Source organism: Anser anser (genome assembly GCF_964211835.1).
Source record: "Anser anser genome assembly, chromosome: 3".
Lineage (NCBI taxonomy): Eukaryota > Metazoa > Chordata > Aves > Anseriformes > Anatidae > Anser > Anser anser.
Window position 1 is genome coordinate 80,060,888 of NC_139722.1, and position 19,350 is coordinate 80,080,237.

General features: G+C 39.9%; 1 protein-coding gene across 7 annotated transcripts in view; it reads right to left on the reverse strand.

The window, feature by feature from the left end:
* Window positions 1-19,350, reverse strand: part of PCNX2 (pecanex 2) — a 165,623-nt gene that overhangs the window by 29,551 nt on the left and 116,722 nt on the right. For all 7 annotated transcript variants that reach the window (XR_014581368.1, XM_083828450.1, XM_083828451.1 and 4 more), the window contains 3 exons: window positions 14,909-14,967; window positions 12,273-12,488; window positions 850-1,103 (listed from right to left, as the gene is read on the reverse strand). Coding sequence is in view for 6 of the 7 variants with exons in the window: in XM_083828450.1 (XP_083684576.1) it covers window positions 850-1,103; window positions 12,273-12,488; window positions 14,909-14,967 (529 nt within the window). In the remaining variant the exon portion in view is untranslated. The remainder of the gene's footprint in view (window positions 1-849; window positions 1,104-12,272; window positions 12,489-14,908; window positions 14,968-19,350) is intronic.

The window sequence follows — 19,350 nt, forward strand, 5'->3', positions numbered from 1 at the left end:
AGCACCTTTGTGAGGCAATGATCTTGTTTTAACTGCATGGGTTTGCTTGCAAAAAAAGATGACTGATTTATTTACAAGAGGTGTCTCTCTAAGGTTGACATGATTTTTAAAATTGCAGAGACACAGGTAGGGAGGAAATGTCAGAAATGGTTGGGAGCTTTGGTAATTGGCTTAATGGAAGTACCAACAGCATAAACAGCAGCCTTTGGCTTTTGTTGCTTCAGCAGAAGACAGTAAAGCACAGTGAACTCTTCATTTGCTGGGTTAAAAGGGTTTGGCTTTTCTGACAAATAACTATCTGTGTGGTCATTGTGGTCTTAATAACACTGCAAATATAGAAGTGGTATAAATGAATAGATGTTTAATCAATGGAATTCACAAACTTCAAATGTGTTGTGATACTCACATAAAACAGCAGGTAAGAAAGGGGTTTATGCTGGTAACAAAGTACATTTGAGAAACAGCTCTTCAGAGAGCTCCAAAGATCTTTATGCTTGTTGATTTTTTTTCCCAGAAAAAAAATGGTAAAAAGGTGAAATCAATAAGAAATAACAAACTGTAAGTTTTGCTTTGTAAGAATATTTCCTCTGCCTTTATCAGTAGATGTTCTTCTTGATTTCTGCTTAAGCATGTCTGCAATTTTCTGTACTACGTGTAACTGGCCAGGATCATATGTAGCAAAGGGAGATATGAGTTAATTATCCCTACCTAATATTGAGTCAGTCTGACTGCCAATGGTGGAAATGAATAAATACAAAGCCAGTTACTTCAAACTCTAAAAGCTAGCCAGAAAGCTAGCCTTTAGACACACCTGCACAGGAATACAGTCCACTTTACCAAAGAGTTTACCTTTATATAGTATCTGATAAGTATTCTCCGCAGATCAAAAACTTGCAGCATTGTTGCAGCGTTGTTATCAATGATGCTATATCCTTCCAGGATGTACTGGGTTCGTGTTATTTCCCATGTCAGCCATCGGAGGTTAAAGGCTGCATTACATGATAACAAGTGAGGCAAGTGTCCGGGCTTACAACAGCAGCAGCCTTCATTGTCTTCATCTCCTTCTGTTATAGCCTCCACTTCTCTCTGCTGGCAATATGTCCCTTGGCAGTGAGAAAAAGAGAATATGCTGCCAGTTATTGTGGGGGGAGGAAACAAAGAACTTCCTCCAAGCAGAGAAAGTATGATTTAAGGCTCTACATGCTTAGCAAAAATCTAATAGAAAGAGCTATGGCAACAAATTAGATGTGCCAATTGATCCATGTGCAGTAGCAAATAAAGCGCTATACATCATTTATTTACTACTATTTACTACCACCTATAAAAGCCAAAAGGGCCCAATCTAATGTTCTAGGCATTTGGTTCTGAGCTGAGCCAAACTACAGACCACAGCTTCTGCCTTAATAAAAACTCACCAGGAAGCAACACTAAAGATTCTTGCTCCATCAGGCATATTAAGCAAATTGATCCAAGTCCCAGTCTGCTTCTTCAAATAACATACAGGATGCAAACAAAGATTTTACAGTCTGTCAGAGCACTTATAAAATCTGGGTTACAGCAAACTATCTTGGAAAGCAGGTTCCAAAAATAACATGCAACTGGTTGTTCTTTCTCCCACCAGAGTAAAAGCTACTCTGGATCAAACATTTCTAATGAATAGCACTAGTGGCAGTACATCATGAGGACAGAGCAGCTCTCTAATTAGCCTATTACACAGGCCTTTACATCAAAATGGAGGAAATCTTTCTGAAAAAGTCATGTTAACTCAAAAAGAAGTTGTGAGGCAGATGCAGCAACAATAATATTTCTGCTTTGCAGACTGCGTTTCTGGCCTGTGCTGTGCACACTCCATGGTCAGCCTGAGCCCTCAGGATTTAAAAGCTATAAATGTGGTTTGAAAACCATGTAGGGCACTACAAATCAAAACCAGAGGTGGACATGTGCTCCCCACACAGTTCTCAAAATACATGAGCTAGATTTTCTTGACATGTAACCTTCTTAAAATTTACTCTCTGTGGGTTGTTGCAGAACTTCCTCTCCCCGCTGAACTTCTACAAACTATCTTTCAAGGCCATGTAAGCTACACATACATCTCACATGGCCTTTCCACCAGTGGTTTCGGTGTCACCCCATGAGAAAGCTGGTTCAGTCAGCTTCCAAATGGTCTCGAAAGGAGAGGAAGGTGCTAGACACTGTACTGCAGTTTCCGGAGAGGGATACACTCAGTTAAAGCCTTAGCTGGCATCAAAGACACAACACTTACCAGCAGGCTCTCATCTGCTCATTACATGTTCCTTAACAAGCGTGTCTCTCACATACTAATTTGAGTTTGCATCTCTGCTACCGCTTACCTTTCATTCTGGGGGAAAGTGTGGTATGGCATATAAATTTAACATACCAGCAAATACACTTCAGAGCACATCCTGTGTTCTCACAGTCAAAAATAGCAAGAAAACCACATGATTTGAAACACATCATCTCTCTGAGAACTTTATTGCTAGAGATTATATAAAGAAAAATAAGCAGCATCTGCCAGGACCAACAGACCTGTTCTGTTGTGCCAGTGTAAATGGGAGAAGAATTTGGGTATGTTCGAAACTGAAAACTTACACTGTGTGTGTAAATCCAGCATTGTTCACATACTCGCGTGTGTTCCCCCTTGGACTTCAGGGATATACAATTATGACTAATTACTAAATGACTTAAGTAACCTAAGTATAAACATCTATCTGATCAAGACTGCCACAAAGTACAAAGCATTACCTATCAAGTCGACATTTCCAGTGGGACTGGACATGAACTGGCTTGCTTCTGCTTCATATTTCACAGATTTCTACATGAATTAACACTTAACGCTCAACAGCAAAAAAAAAACAAACAGTAACTGCTCTGGGTCAGTGGATGCTTTCCTGAAGCCAAGTCAAAAGACATTGTACTCAAAGCAAAGTAGGGAAAGGCATGTCCCTCTGTACAGAGCTTGAAAAGGGTAAAATAACTACTCCTTGCTGGTGCTGTTACTATTGCTGTTATGTCTATTTTTTGAAAGGTTGAATGTCTTTCAGTATTAAACTGAATTTAAGAGAAGAGCAGTCCTCATCCCAGGTGCTAAATTAAACACTGACAAGAATTTGTAAGTGGTGAAAAGCGCAAGCCTAATAAACAAGTGCCACTAATCCCCTTACAACTAGTGGAATTAAAGATGGGTTTGCTTACTCTATGTATCCCTATTCTTAAATCTAGTTTTTACTTTGTAAGCAAGTATCACATTTCATTCCTACCAAATGCTGGCTATGCTTTTAGGTGCTCTCTATATTGCCTGTATTAATAAATACCTTACATTATTAGTAGAGACTGTAATTACCAGTTTTCTTAAGCCAAGTACTTTGTAAAATATGGGCCCTAAAGAGGCTGATAACTGGTGAGTTCGAGGGACCCTCAGTGTTTGAGGGAAGCTGTCATCACATGCATCACAAACAGAAGAAGCAGCGAGAACAATTATTTCCATTCTCGGCTAATTCAACAGGTAAAAATGTCTCCAAGTCATTTTTACTAGATAATTTTAATCAATGAAACTTAAAATTCTTCTACAGTGAATACAATCAACATTGAACCTGGGGAGCCAGAGGCCTTCTAACTGGGCCTGTATTATTACAAAACCTCTGGGAACAAACCAAGGAGCTCATGTGGTCATTTCACAAATGTATTCCAAAGAATGGAATCGGGGCTGTGCTCTGTCAGCATCTGGCAAGCATGCCCTTGCTTAACAACAGCTGCTTGATGCATTCAGGTACTATCACCACAGGGATTCGGTGTCTTGATTGCTTGGAGAGCCTCTGTTTACTTTAAATGTGTGATCTGAGGCATGGCCAGTGTTCTGCCAAAATACCAAATCCCTGGCTCGTGTCCTCAGTCCCAACTCATCTGCTGATTAATATTTCCAAGCGCCATCTAGAAAAGAGACTCGGGTCTGCAAAGACAAAAGGCAGACTTGATGCTCAAGTTCATGTTGGTTCCCGTTATTTCTTCCAGTCAGCCCTAGTGAGACTGCCATAAATTTTCTTTCATCTTTAACTGAACCTTGCTTTAGGCCATAATGCACTGGCTGGATTTCAATGCCACAGATTTTCAAGTTACTGAAAATTTTCATTTTACCAGTGCCTGCCTCAATCCCTTTTGGTTCATTACACTGGTACTGCAAAGACTACAAGCATGTGCTCAGCATTATGCATGGAGCCAAAAGGGGCAAGTGACAGCAAATAAAGTTAAGCATCTGCGTGCATCTTTTACAGAACAGTGACCCCAAACTTTCGTATATATAATGTTATAAACTGATGATTAAAATGTCAATTTTATATTGCTTCTCCAAAAATGATCAAGTTCAAGCAATTCTAAGAGAATTATTCATAAAACCAAAGAGCAGGGAGCAGAACGTGCACTTCAGTTATGCAATATAATTAAGTGTAGTACCATTAAATATTAAAATACAGGAAAATGTTTTCACTGGTAATCAGTCATTTCGAAATCTGAAGGAAAACATTTTTTTTAACATTTCTTTCTGCAGCAGAAAGAAAATAAGCTCTCCTGCTCCGCTCTGGCTTAGTCATTCACTGTGACCCTTGCTAGCACAGATGAGGCTGATTCATCTGTAAGATATCTAACTCTGGATGGTTGCCAAAAATTCATCAATGCAAGAACACGTGCCAGCTCAACAAAGCAAGGTCAATCTATGTGAGCTCAGGAGAAAACCAGTGTGAGAACTTGGAACTCTTTCTATTTTCCTGACAACGTCAGGACCTGAAGACCAACTTGTGCTCTGCTAGCATGATCTGACCTAAATGGAAATGAGAATATTGGAACTGAAGGCTGTAATCTCACTTCAAGAGGATTCAGAAAATGTATCTAAACGAATGACCATCCAGCCTTCTAGAATTTAAGGCTGAAATCAAAGTATGCTTTTGCATTTAATTTTGCAAACTGAGTGAGTGAAAGGAAAAGCATTATTCAGTACTGAAGGGCCAGAAAGAGAACCCTCTAACACAGCAACATACTTCTAGAAGCAGTTCTATAAACTTATTTATAAAACTAAAACATTTCTATAAAACACTCCAGTTTAACAACACATCCAGAATGCAGATAAATTATTGTGGCTGAAGGCTATGATGGCTTGAGAATCTAGGACTGCTGACGTACAAGCACCTAGAGTGCAAATGTACCATGAAAGGGCTCACGTACTAACGCTACCCCACAGATGTTAAGATCACAAATCATTCTCCTGCACTTCAAGCTTTAAACTCTGTGACCCCAACAACCAGCTTTGGACTAAGGGATTTAACTAGATGTTAAATTTGAGGGATTGGGCCAGACATAGAGATGGGAGCCATGAAGACAGACTGAAGCCCAAGGTAGGGTATATGCAGAGGTCTCTTCACCAAGGACTCCACAGAACTGCCTGTTTGTTCACCATTCGTTTCACAAAATCATTAGCATTTTACAAATAAACGCATTACAGTGGAAATAACACAGTGACTTTGTTCCATCGAGTTCTGCAAATCTGGGTATTCTTAAATTCTAACGGACAAGGCTCCTTTACCCCTGACATGTCTTTTCTACTTAGCATAGCAGCTTGAAAGGTGGCAAGTTATCACCCAGAAGAAGCGTAAAGAGCTAAAAGACAGCAAAAGGCTATTTACCCCCAAACCAAGCATTGTATTACAGCTCTAGAAATAAAAAAGAAAAAATACTTCAAAAAGGAGTGAACTGAGCTCCCAGATGGAAACTCAAGGATCGCAGAACTGGACACTTTCTGGAAACTACCACCTGCTTTGCTTCCTTCCAGGTTGTTTCCTTGTAGAACTGGGATTACAAATAATAATTTATAAACTGTGAGAACCTCAGCTTGTTTCAAAGAAAAATCTCAGGACTTAAACAAAAAAAAACAAACAAAAACAACAACAAAAAAGCAACCATACTAACTCCTCAAACATCAAAACTATTAGTTGTAAAACTGTGCTCTGGTTTTCAACAGCTTCAGGTGCTTTATGCCCGAAAAATAGCCTGTTTTTTTTTTTTTTTTTTTAAAGTAGATCAGTTGGTCTAACAACAGATATCACCTCTCCTCAAAAACCTCTCCTTTTCTTGGTCCACCAAGACACATTGTGAAGCCCCAGGTGAAAGAAAGCATTCTCAAAGGTGCAGGTTGTTAAACTTGCAGCTACCAAATACCATGAGAACCTCCCACGTCACCTCTTTTGGAGTGCAATGTAGTGCAACATTTTGTTTCTGACAAAGAAATATTTTCACTAAAAAGGCTACTGAGCATCTAAAAACATTTTCCTTCCTTCCAGAAGTCTTCCCCAGTACACCCATATATACATGTAAAATTGTGCAAGGGAGGAAAGGGAAAAAAGGCATCAAATATTTATTCTAGCCTGTGTTAAAGAAACTGAAGTATTCTAAGTCTGTTTGAAATGCATAGATGGTTTACACTGCTGGAGCACTACTGTACACCTAGAAAGGCTTCTACATCACAGATTTCCTGCATTCAATGTAAAGTATTGTCTTCCCTGTTTTATGTCTTTTCAAGTAGTTCACCGTGATTAAATCAAAGAAATCCTTCTGCATCCTTTCTGTTCATGCCCATAATATTTCTGAACATCGTGTTTCTTAGCCTTTGTTCTTTCCTGCAAACAATGTGCATTCAATTCTTTTAACCTTCTCTCAAAAGAGGCGTGTTAAAAATGGCTGCTTTTCTCTGAACTCCTTGTAATTTATCAATATCTTTTGATGGTTTTGTGCATTCACCAAATATACATCAAGTACGGTCTCATGAAAGACATAAAGGTGGGAACTTTTACTTCCCAACAGCATGAACCGATTTGAAAAAGTAAAAAGTGAATGCTGCATCCAGTCTTTAAATAATGATTGATTCTCGCTCATGCTACAGAACCTTCAAACAGAAATCAAACACCAACAAATACTCCTTGCACTGGTAATGTACTTGCTACTGTAATAAAACCATACAGCATATACACACGCTGCCGAAATGAGTAACTGTCCTTGTTTCTTAGACATCATTACTGTGCCTAAAGCATATACCTTAAACTGGCTGCATTCATACGCCATTTTGCGTGGAAAATAAACTAGCTAACAAAGAGAAAGCCCCACCGGCAATCCCATCCTGCTGCCACAGCTGCCCGCCACTACGTGCAATTACATCTGTGCTTGCTCTGTGCTTCTTCCCTTGCTTCACCTAATGAAGTTCCAAGTGAAGCGTGAATATTGCACGTGCAACATTCAGTAACAAAATCACAGCAGAGATTTAGAAGTTAATTATATGATTGAAGAATACCGGGAATGAGTTAGAAAACAGCTCCTCAAGATTTCAGCAGCATCATCCATAAGTAATTTCTGCACATGCTACGCCTAACTGGATGTTCTCCAAAAGACATTTTGTTGAGGCACAGACTAAACAGGAAAATATTTTAAGGCTTCCTCGTTCTACAGGGAACTTGCGGGAGGTAGATATTTTGACATTCTTTCTGCTTGTTCCTTGATTGTGGGTTTTCCCCTGTCTCTTCCTTCCAAATTAAATGATACATTATGTATTTCTTCTGGCAGGTTGCTTTTAGCGTACCACTGCAGTCTAGCACAGACAGTATCGTTAAGTTACCGAAGAGCTTCATTCCCCCACACTAATGTGCAGCTGCACAGTCCAAAACTTGCAGGAAGTTTTCACCAACCCCAAGCTCATCAATACCCTCTCCATTTTCGGTAGAGATGAGCATCTCCTCTCGGTACCTGGAGGTATTTAAGCCTTCCCCCTGCATTACACACAGGACAAATGAAATGACGGAGGCACATCCCCTCTCCATCACTTGAAAGGAGAGTGAGGAACTAATTCATACAAGCGGCTCAATTTGAACAGGACTAAAAATGGATGAGAGGAATGCCAGCTTTGCTGACTCTCTTCTTTCAGTTTGTTCAATCTGTATCTTCTTACCCGACTGCAAAGATGCTTTTCATTTAAAAGCTGAGACGCATGCTTCAATTATACACAGTTAGAAAGCAATCTGGATCAGTCATTTTATAATGCCAACTCTTAATTAAGCTGGATGCAAATACGTGAGGTGGTCTCTCCTGCCTCCAGTACACTTAAACTAGGAAGACACTCTGACCTTTTCTTTGGGCGCTGCTGTGGCAGCATTGCCAGTGCATGAGAAACACTCACAGGAAAAGCTAGAGCTCCTCAATGCAAATATTGCTTTTGGTTTACTCAGAAAACAGTTGCAGACACAGAGAACACTGCTGTGATTCACTCATTTCCCAGGCAAACGTGAACTTCTTATTTAAGGAACAGCAGATTTTTAGGGCTCTCAATTAAAATTACGCTTGAACTTGAAGTAGAAGTCAAGCAGCCAAAGCTCAGAAATTACAGACCTCAAGTTTGTCCTCTAGCCCTTTTCTTTCTCTCTTTGTGGGAAACCAATCTGTACAATGAATGAAAACAGGGTCCTATGTGAAAACCACCACATGACCAGACAACCAAAAATAGGGACGTGAGATGCACAAAGCAGAGGAAATGTGGTTGTATGTGGACTGAAAGCCTAGTGTTTATCAGCAACTGCCTCTTGGCTTTGTAAGCTCCAAAGTTCTCCCAGCTGTTTCACGCACTCTTCCCACATGCAGAAAAAACCCTACTCTACTGAGTTGTACCCCACACCCACCATGGAGCAATTGCAAGACCTGAAATGGAAGGAACCTACCCAGCTGGGGCAGGAGATGGTCCTTCCTGCTGCTTGGGGCAGCCCGGTCTGACTTCCTGCCCTAGCAGGCAGCGATCCTGCTCAAAGGAAGGAACAAAGGAAACCTTCAAAGGAAGATTTTCTGCTCAGTCTCGGCTTTCACAGAGCTGACAGCAGCCCTTGACCTGTCCCCTTACACAGCTTCTGCCTTCAGGTCAGACCTTCTGGCTCCTTTTAGTCAGACTCTGTCTTCTCTACGTAACTCACGGCCCCACTAGAGCAGCCCAGTTCCTTGATGACACAAGAATGTAACCTGTTACACAAAGGACACAGTCCTGCAGCATGACTTATCTAAAGCAAACCAGCCCTCATGCGTTAGCTGGAGACAAAAGCAACACCCTGGTGTCAACACACCACCTCAGCCCATCCACTGGGCACACAGCAGATTACCTGCCCACACTCTGTCTGGAGTCTGCAAAACGTTTGTTACTGTCTGCATCAGGCAGATCCATCTTATCCAGCTCATGCCTGGTTCCCCTCTGGGCTCATCTGTTTCTGCTTAAACAGCCTTGAAATTCTTGTGGTTTCTCTGGCACCTACTCTGCATGGTCCTGAGGGGTTTACTCTTACATGTCCAATGCTACTCGTTCAAGCTGTTCTCTCCTCAGGTATCTTCCATTATTCCATCCTATTAGTGTTTTTTTTGTTTACAATGTAATCTGAATCTTCAGACACCCAACTTTCTCTTCCCAATATATCCTTCTCTATCTTGAGAAAATATTCTGAAAGACAGAGAAATCTTCGCATACTTATCACGTCCACGAGGACAAAAAATAATCATACATTTTTTTCTTGTAGTCTAGGTGAGATTTTCATTTTCATTTTTGCCACTCCTCTCCTCCTCTACCCCCCTCAGTAATTTGTCTGTGCTTTCCTGGTTCATGTTTGCTGCTGCTTTGCTGGTCCTGTGGATCCATGTCCTTTGAATGCTCAGTCAAAATGCTCCCTCAAAGGCTGCCGACCCTCTCCTGAGGAACATGAGAGCCTGGGGAGGGGAATATTCATGAGAAGAACTCAACTGGCTCCAAAAGGCAACCTGAGACACATGACAGGCTGCAGAGGCTCAGCCCAGGCTGAATTTAAAGACCTGCTGCAGAGAGCAGACATGTTAGATCTGCTCAGAAAGAGAGGCACTGTTAGGCAATCGGCATGGAAATGTCAATTTTCAGAACCATTTGTTTGCAGAAACTCTGATTTTAGGGAATACAGAGGTGGCACACTTGACAGGTGGCACACTACAATTTTGGAGCTTTGCTCTCAGACTCAGACACAAAATGGCACCTGGTAATGAATCAAATGATAATGATTCAAGCTGTCCCAAAGTCAAAGTCCTCCTTGCAACAAACCTATCCAGTTATTCACTACTCAACTTTCAGCTCATTAAGCCTGCCTGCTTTTTATCTAGCCAGAATGTGATTTGAGCATCTTCTCATATTTTTCATCTATATTTGCAAGATTTACTTTTCTTAAACTGCATGGGGGTGGTGATGAAGGAGAAGGACTCAGCAGGAGGTGGCAACTGCACAAAGAAAAAACTCTTACAATTTAAGCATGGAAGTGAGATTTCTTTTGTTTCAAACCCTATAATGAACTATTTTAACACAAAAAGATGATGAGCAAAGATAATTTGGGGAAATCAGGATGGATGATAAAGGAAATGTGCATTGTCCTGTTTACTCAAAATCCCAACAAAAATAAACTTAATGCCAACATTTTCCAAGACACATCACTTTTTAGACCATCCTGGAAGTCACTTTTATTTTCAGATCTACAGAAACGAATTAAACATTTTCTAACTTCACAAAGTTTCCATAAAGAATTGTACTTTGAGTAACCTAAGAGGCACCAAAATGACAGATTGACTAAAACTGTCTTCAAAAAAAAGAAGAAAAAAAAGCAATTATCTTAGAGATTTATCAGCCTGTGAAATCAGCAGTACTACAACTAAGAGACTTGAACTGTCACAGTATTTAACTGTTCTTGTAGAGCAACACAGATTTGCATTTGTCTGGCATGGACATGAAAGAAATAATAGCAAATTCCAAATCTGCCGAAAAAAACTTTCCATCTCTGGCCTTTATAAGGTATTAACCTCAGTACCTATCTCAAACACAGGAGCACCACTGCATACCTTGGGGGCACACAAGAAGATTATATTTGCACAGATGCCTTTGAAGTTGAAGAAAGCCACAGACACACACATACATCACCATCATCATGAACAACAAGAAATTACTAGGCCGATAAATTCTTTATCTCCCTTTCCACTTGCTTTTTTTTTTTTCTTATAATTTGCCTCTGTACTGAATAGGTATCTCACCAGCTACCACAATACTGAGATTTTTCAGGTATTTACTGTTTTCCACATTAACTTTCCTTATCTTCCTCCCCAGCATACAGAAAGGAAAGTGAGCATCAAGCATATACCACAACCTGCTCAACATCCTACGGGGAGTCTGTCACAGAGTCAAGACTTGAGCCCACACATGTTACTTCCTATTTCCCTCCCACACCTAAGTGCATTCAAAGAGCCAGTCTGTCTCCTATTTTCTCATACTCAACCTTGCTGAAAAGTTGCCTTGATTATACACTCCTCTGCATGTCGCCCATTAGATGCTCAGCCCTTGAGCCTGGGAAGCTGTTTATTCTAGCATTTGAAAACTCCTGGCATCTGCGATCGCAAAGTGGTATCTTTGAAAGGTTACAAACCCAAGCAACAAACACAACCACTGTGTATAGCATGAAGTGAATTTAAAAACTGTTTAAAAGCTTTGTGGGTTTACTTTCATTTTTCTCCCTACTTTATGCAGAACAACATAATAAAGGACACGAGCATGATACTATGAGCAACTGACCTCACAAATACCACAACATCTAGGAAGAGGAATGCAGTCATCTTTTCCTAAAGAAGAGAGCCCTGACAGAGGAACATATTGAACAGCTGAAGTCAGATCTTCCTAAATAAAAGAGAAATGAAGCCCTGATTCATTTGCTTCTCCCCGCCTGGTCCACTGTGATGGAGACCATCTCACCACCAGCATCTTGCATAATCTCACATGGGATAATTTCTGTGAGAAGAGTCATTATGATATTTGGTATTTTTTCAAAGACCAGTTTGGGTGGAAGTTGAACAACTTAAGAGCAACTTCAGTTTTCATGGTTATGGAAGGAGAGAAATAATCTTAATACATGACTGAGTGTAACTTAAAAGATCCATGACCATAGAAATACGTTTCTGAACATCTTATGATACTGCAGAACATGACTCTAAATTTCTTAATATCTAGGTTTCAAAACAGTCATTCAAATAATGATAGAAAGAAATACAGAGCCTTTAGACACAGACAAATATCTACAAAAAGAAAGAGAGAAAATATCCTTAAACTCCACTACAGAGCTGTGATAGGTTAAGAAAGGCAGACAGTTTTTGCTGCAGTTTTTGTTGTTACTTAAATCATCAGGGATCCTTACCTCGAAATTCCAGCCCTCTAAGCTGAAAGGTGACCAGGCCGTTTCCAATTTCAATCAAGTGCACAAAGGCATTTAAATAATCTGATGCCAGAATAAAACAGTCTCCTGTGCTGTAGTTTCCCCAGCGGCCCAGAATCAAATCTCCACAAAGAGACTCCTGCAGGGATCTTGTCAAATGCTCATAAAAAATGGAGTTGAGATTATTGTCGTCATTTCCTGTAACCAGAACAGTACACGTTTGTTAATTAAGTAGACAAACAAACAAACAAAGCCATTCTGCATAAAGTCCTACGTTCTTTATTTCTGCATAAAGCATCTCCCGCTGGCTAGGTGGTATCTTTATGATGATACTTTATACAGACTGCATGTCCTAGATGCCTTTTAGACCTTTAGAGAATCAGGACTGAAGCTTTTGTTTATTATGAAGAATACAATAATTCGAACATCAAATTAGTGATAACGTAGTTCAGACTGAACCAAATTACCTCCTTTGTGTTTTACAACAGCAAGAATTTTTCAGCTCCATTGAAAGACTCTACTAAGCTAAGTTAACGTCTATATATTGTTCTTGATTTTAAGTAACCAGAAATCATATTATTTCAGTACATAAGCTTAAATGTAAATATCTAAGATATTTAAATTTCTGAGATTTTTACTGACTAAAGAATTTGTCACACACTTTCCATTAATTTACTTGGAGTTACTTCTTTTAGATCTCCAGGAATTTTTCATTAGCCATGAAGTGTCTTTTAAGATGATGGCACATATCTTAAAAAAAAACAAAACCACATTTAATATATTGAAAAAGAATGAAACAAGGTTCATTCAACGTGAGAATTGCTACCACTCTCTTTAAAAATAGCATCAGCTGTCCAGTTATACATTGGTTAGGCCAACTGTCTAGGTAAGAACATGTCACAGTCTAAAAGTCCAATCTCAGAGGTCTGCAGCATTTATCTGTACTAAAATTAGCACTCTGCGACGATAATTAGAGGAAGGGAATAAACCTTTCACAAATGCTAACATAGTGCCACATAATCCAACGTGGTGTTGGTTTGTGCTTGTACTCTTTCATATAATATATACGCTTGATGTGAGAAATATTTTTTTTTTTCTGTAAGGCATCAGTGGCTCACCTCTAATACTTTTTAAATGTACGTACATGAATAGATATACACATACAAAGCAACATCTTATCCATGCATGAAGATGTGTGAGAGTGCGTAGGAATACATATGTACAGGTACGCATGCATATTTATGTATGTCCATATTTAAGCAGATCTAACACTGAGAAAAAAAGAAAGGACAAAAGGCTATAGTTTCCCCCACAAATTGCTCCTCATTACAAGAAGAGGAGTGGGCACATTTCTACACAGATCTTCATCACCATGGCCATTACACATCTAGCCCCAAATGTATGGATACACAGGTGTGTATGTACATGCAGACATATTCAGCTCTATACCTTCTGTAGTATGTTTGTCAAAAAATTATTTTTTAAAGCACACACAAAAAGAGTATGTTGCTTGAGCTATGCTTTGAAAAACATAATTAACATATATAATTAGCATATATAATAGAGATTATTGCTATCAGATGACAGAACGACCTCGAGAAACATCTTAACACTTTGCGTTGAAATGATACATAATGAAAAAGCATTATATATGCCTTGAACTGCTAACACTTCTCTTGCCCTCTTGGACACCCTGGATTACACCTGAAGATGTGTATTTGTACATGCTGTTGATCTAATGGATAAGCATAAAAAGGGAGGTTAAAAATGTGACAACAATAATTACAAGGTAAATATCTCCACAATATAAGCCTCTGACAACTCAGTGGAAATATAAAATCAGCTGCAGAACATGAAAGAGGAAGAAACCCCCTTGTGAAATCCTGGCCTCTCTCAGTGGGACCAGGATTTGGCACAAAATCTGGGTGTCAGATTCTGCTGGAAGGGACCCTGACCTGCCAGGTGCTGGAGAGCATCGGCTCAGGTATCAATACACTCTCCATGTGCACAGACTGGTCAAAAAATACTCTCACTCCCCAGTCTCACAGGAATTGCCCGGTGCAATGCAGGAAGGTGTTTTGGATTGCCATGGATCAGAGCTCACTTAATGGACCATTACATGGAAGAGAAGCCTATGTACTTTCTTTTTTTTTAAACCCTTCCTATGTATTTTCTGGTTTCTCCTTCTCTTCCTTTCCCACACACCAGAAAGGCTTCTCTCCAGTGAACAGGAGATACCTGTCAACCCAAACTGCTTAGTGGTAGGGACGCTGTTAATCTGCTGCTTTTTTCCAGAATGTTTTCCTGATTGCAGCTAACCTTTTGAGTCTAGCTAGGATGTCTGCTGTGTGCTCCACATAAACAAAAAGGCTGTTTCTAACCAAGCGATTTGCAGGCCAGCAGCTATCTAATCAGCTTCATGTAACTGAAGAGCAAATTTACTTACCAAGGCACATGACATAAAGAGGCACTTTGTCACATTTAAAATGCTCTGGTTTGTTCACACAACATTTAAACCCTTTGCATCTCTTTAACTTTTCAGCTGAAGTCCTAATGGAGTGAATAGATCGCGTTTTACAAATCAAGCAAAACAAATCACCCAAACTCCCAGGCCATACCTGCATCCTTTTCGATCTGAATTGCCAGTCTTGTGTTGGAATGGTCCGACCTTTTGGTGCTGGAAACAAAGACACATTGTACAGCCAGTTCTTTTTCTCTTAAACAAGATTCTCCCAAATACACGCTTTTATTTTCTTTTAGACATATCTTTACATTCTATACCATTATGCAATTCACACTCCTAACCTGGTCCTCAGTTTATTCCAAGTGTGCCTATACAATGGCTCCGGAAGCACATCAGCCAGGTGCCAACAAAACACTGAATAAGAAGAACACTATATCAGTCTCTCTTCCCTTCTGAGCCTTAAGGGCAATAGCTCAACTTAAAGGGTTTTGTTTGTGTGAAAGTATTGCTGTGGGTGTATAACTTCTATGGAAGGAAAAAAAAATCAAAACACAATTCGCTTCGAATTTACCTAGACAGCAACGACAGAGTCCCTGGCCATTCTCATCTCTTAATAAGGAGTGAATTCTGTGCTTTAGTCCAGAAACTCTGCCTCCCTTAGGAATGACACTGTCCCTAACTGGGGTTTTCACTATACCAGTAGAATATAAAGCACATGGGAAAAATGGTCACAGAATAGAGGGCAACTGTAAGGTACATTGGATTGAGCTTTTATTCCTACCTGCAACAAAAGATATTTACAAAGTCTGAAGACAAGGAACAAGTAAATCACTGCGGGCAAGCTGTGTCCAACAGTGGTTGCTGTGGTGGCTAGGGACACTCAGCACCATGAGTCCAAGACATCTCCCAAGCCTTCAGGGAACAAGTGAAAGCCTCCGCTAACAGGAATGCTACAGTAAACATACTTTATTTTCCTGAAATACTGCTCTGGTAATGGTGCTTTAGGATTCCATGTACATTTTCTGTATACAAGTTACTTAAAGGGCTGGAAGATTCTGAGCTGAAGCTCTAAGCTCATGCTGAAGCCGCCTGGGGAGGAGGATGCTGCCGATGTCCCTAACGTCAGAAAGTCTTTTCATCCAGTTTCTGCAGCCCACCCATCCTGTTCCCAAGAGCTCTGGAAAATGCACTGACAAGAAAAACTACACACATGCTTTCGTGTAGTAGAGAGAAGAGGAACAGAACCGCTGTACTTCCTTCCCTACTGATTTTTGCTTTAAAAAAGCATGTTCTTAACTTTGCAAGAAATACAGTTGGTGAGAATATAAGTCTTAATTAGACTTATTTGTAATTAATATTAGTACATTATCTACATACATTAACATTTTATTTGATGTATTATTTATCTTCCTGCCTCTGGTTGGCTGAGCTTATTGTAACTGCAATTTTCATTTCCTATGCAACAGAGACCGGTAACGCTGGGGGGCCTTCTGAGCAATTTGGAACATAAAGAATGATTATATTTCAAAAAGGTTGTCAGAATTCTTCTACCCTAACATACATCCACCTGCAAATGCAACGTATGCAAGAGTAAGCATAAAGATTACGTTACAGAATTTAATCAATTTTCTATTCTCAGCAGAGAAACGTTACTGATTTCAGAACCGCGTATGTTTTAAGCTTATGAGGCTCCTTTTTAGCTTTCAGTCCCTCTGAAATCAGTGTGGCAGAATGAAGTACAAGTACTTCATTCTTTATATATATAATACTATTCTTTACTCCAAATTTCTATCAACCCGTAAAGCACTTCTGTTCTTGAAGCATACTGAAACCAATACAAATCACGTAATGTTTCAGAAAATTCCATTCTATATTAGCAGGAATCCTTTTGCCCAGTATGCAGCTCTGACTCCATTTCTTTCCCTTTTTTTTTCCTTTTAAGAGAGATGCATGAAACAATCAGGGAAAATTGTGAGTGCTTCAGGTCTTCTGTGAGAGATAATGCAGCCTTAATAGGAAGAAGGGAAGGAAGCAGCGCAGTTCTCACAAACCAAACTAAACCAGGCTCTGTTGTGGCTTTTTCCCCCAATTCCAAGCACAGTATCGATTTCTTGAGCAGGGAAAACATTTGCCTCAGGACACAAGATAAGAAAGGATTCACCATTTTGGATAGTACTAGAGAAACTCAAAGCTTTATACTGATATTTTGAAGCATAGTTTTAAATTTTTATGAAGACCAAAGGCAATATGTAGAGTTGGTAAAGCAAAACGTGAACTACTTTTGTCCTGAAATTCAGTTTACTCGAATAAATTCAGTCAGGTAATACACTTAGGTAAAAATCAGGTAAAAATCTTCCACAATTATTAGTAACCAAAGCTATGTTCGCACCTTCTTGAAGCCAACAGGAATTTGCATAACATTAAACTCTAATACAGTGCTCCTGACACTCCAACTGCTGTGCCTTTACTCCTGGGCTTTTTGCTGTCAACTAGGACCCCCTAAAGTGAACTTCTGGGACAAGTGGGTGATTTGGGCTTCCCTCCAGTGGCTTCTGGCTTGAAATCTGGCTGTTACCACTCATCCAAGGTGATAATTAGCTCAGTAATTGGATTTCTTCCTGAACTGCATTATTCCATGCAAACCAAGCACAGGTCCTTGGGCACTTGCTCCAGAGAGCAAGTGATTGTCTTTGAACATCTTCAATTTTAAAGTCAACATCCTTCTTAGATATTTCAGGAACTGGCTCACGCTCTTTTAATCTAGCATTTATATAGACAGTGAGATAATCTACTGTCTTGCATACTACTATTCATGTCGTTTGCTAAAGGCAACTATTGCTTCCTTTGCAAAAGGATGAAATCACTTCCCATACTTTCCTTGTCCAAAAATACTGCCTCGTTTTTCAACCTGGAAAGACTGTCTTCTCCAGCTTTGCTCTCCAAAATTCCTTAGAAAGGTAGAAAAGAGTATGAGGTGGATTCAGGCAGCCTGGGAACATATCACAGATGGTGAGAATTAGGCAAACTATGAGGAAAAAAAGATCACTGCAGTGCTTATTTCCAGAAGATGGAAATAAAATGGCAGCTGTACAATCTGCCTTGCTGTTGCTGGATTTTGCCCCAAAACACAAATTCAAGATTTCCAGAATTCCTGCTGTGAAGGAGTGGATCTCTGCTTTGAAAGAGAACAAAACAAAGAAAAGCAGTCCCTCTGGGGGATGCAAGAGATGTGTTTCTAGGGTAGATCCAAAGTTCTTCGTCTGTCTGTGTCCAATGAATTTTAATCCATCTTTCCATGACATCTAACAGACAAGTCTAACAGGGAGGAACATTACCATGCTGCAGCCCTATGATTATTCATGGAGTCTGGAAAAAATCCTCAGCGTTTCCATTTGAATGTCTTATGCTGCTGGCACTATAAACAGAAGGCTTAACATTAAAAACACAGTAGTAGTAGGATAAGATAGCAAGGGGTGGGGGGGGGAACGAGGAAATAGCAGAATAAGCAAGCATCCATGAATATTTGAAGGACACCAGAGGCAAAAATGATGGTACTAATTGGACGTGTGAGGATGCCCAAGTAGTTTTAAATCAATTTCATCTAAAAGGCAGAACGATTTCAGCACGATTATAACAGCAAAGGCTGACAGCCCCTTCGTGCATAACCATGCCCAGGTTTTCTGGGCAGTTGCATGGAAGACATGCCCTAGGTTTAACTCATGTTAATAAGGAAAGATCTTTCAAAAATGGAAACAATTTTTCCTTCCTGATCACTCACTCTAAATTTTATCCTTCATGCTTTCTTCCTCCCTTCCCTCCCTCCCTCCCCCAGTGTTTCATCTAGCAAAAATAAAAAGTGGCTTTGATTGCATGCTAGGTAACTGGGGGAGGGTTAAGGTGTAAAAAAGTTCCAGTTGTTAAAGACTGTCTTGCTGACGGATCCTTTTAAAACATGGGAACATTTTATTATCTATAATGTTTCCTGTTGTGCTTCCTTCCTTTACTTTCTTAAAAGACTTTTATAATTCATTCTGCGAGCTTCATGATTGTAGGTTTTTTGTTTTGGTTCGTTTTCTGGTCATTCTCTGAGAAACTATTGAGACTGTTTAAAACCTTAGCCTATTCTGCAGCCTGCTTTTCCTGAAAACAAGGTTTCTGTCATTCTGCACCAATAGGGATGCAAGTGAGAGATGTGCATCTGAGACCAAAAGCTGAGTGGCCAAACATGAATTAAACAGCCCACCTAAATGCTCTGACATTCAAAGGTTTAGCAGGGGAACTCAACTCTTATTTGTAAGCTAGGCCATTTAAATATCTGTGTACTTCAAAACATTCACTAATGCTTTACCAAAATGTCACCAATACCCCTGTTTTCACCTTAGCTGTCTACCTTGCTACTTAATTTCTTTCAACCAGCCCGATGGTGCTTTATCTTTTAAAAGACATTTAGTCATTATCTTCAGATATTTTCTACTAAGCAATACAACAAGCTCTGTATGTGGAAGGATTGTGCCGACTCCATTGAGATGTCTGTGCTTGCTCTCGCCATCAGCGACAGAGGGCTGGGCCCCTGACATGCTTGGAAGGACCGTGCTT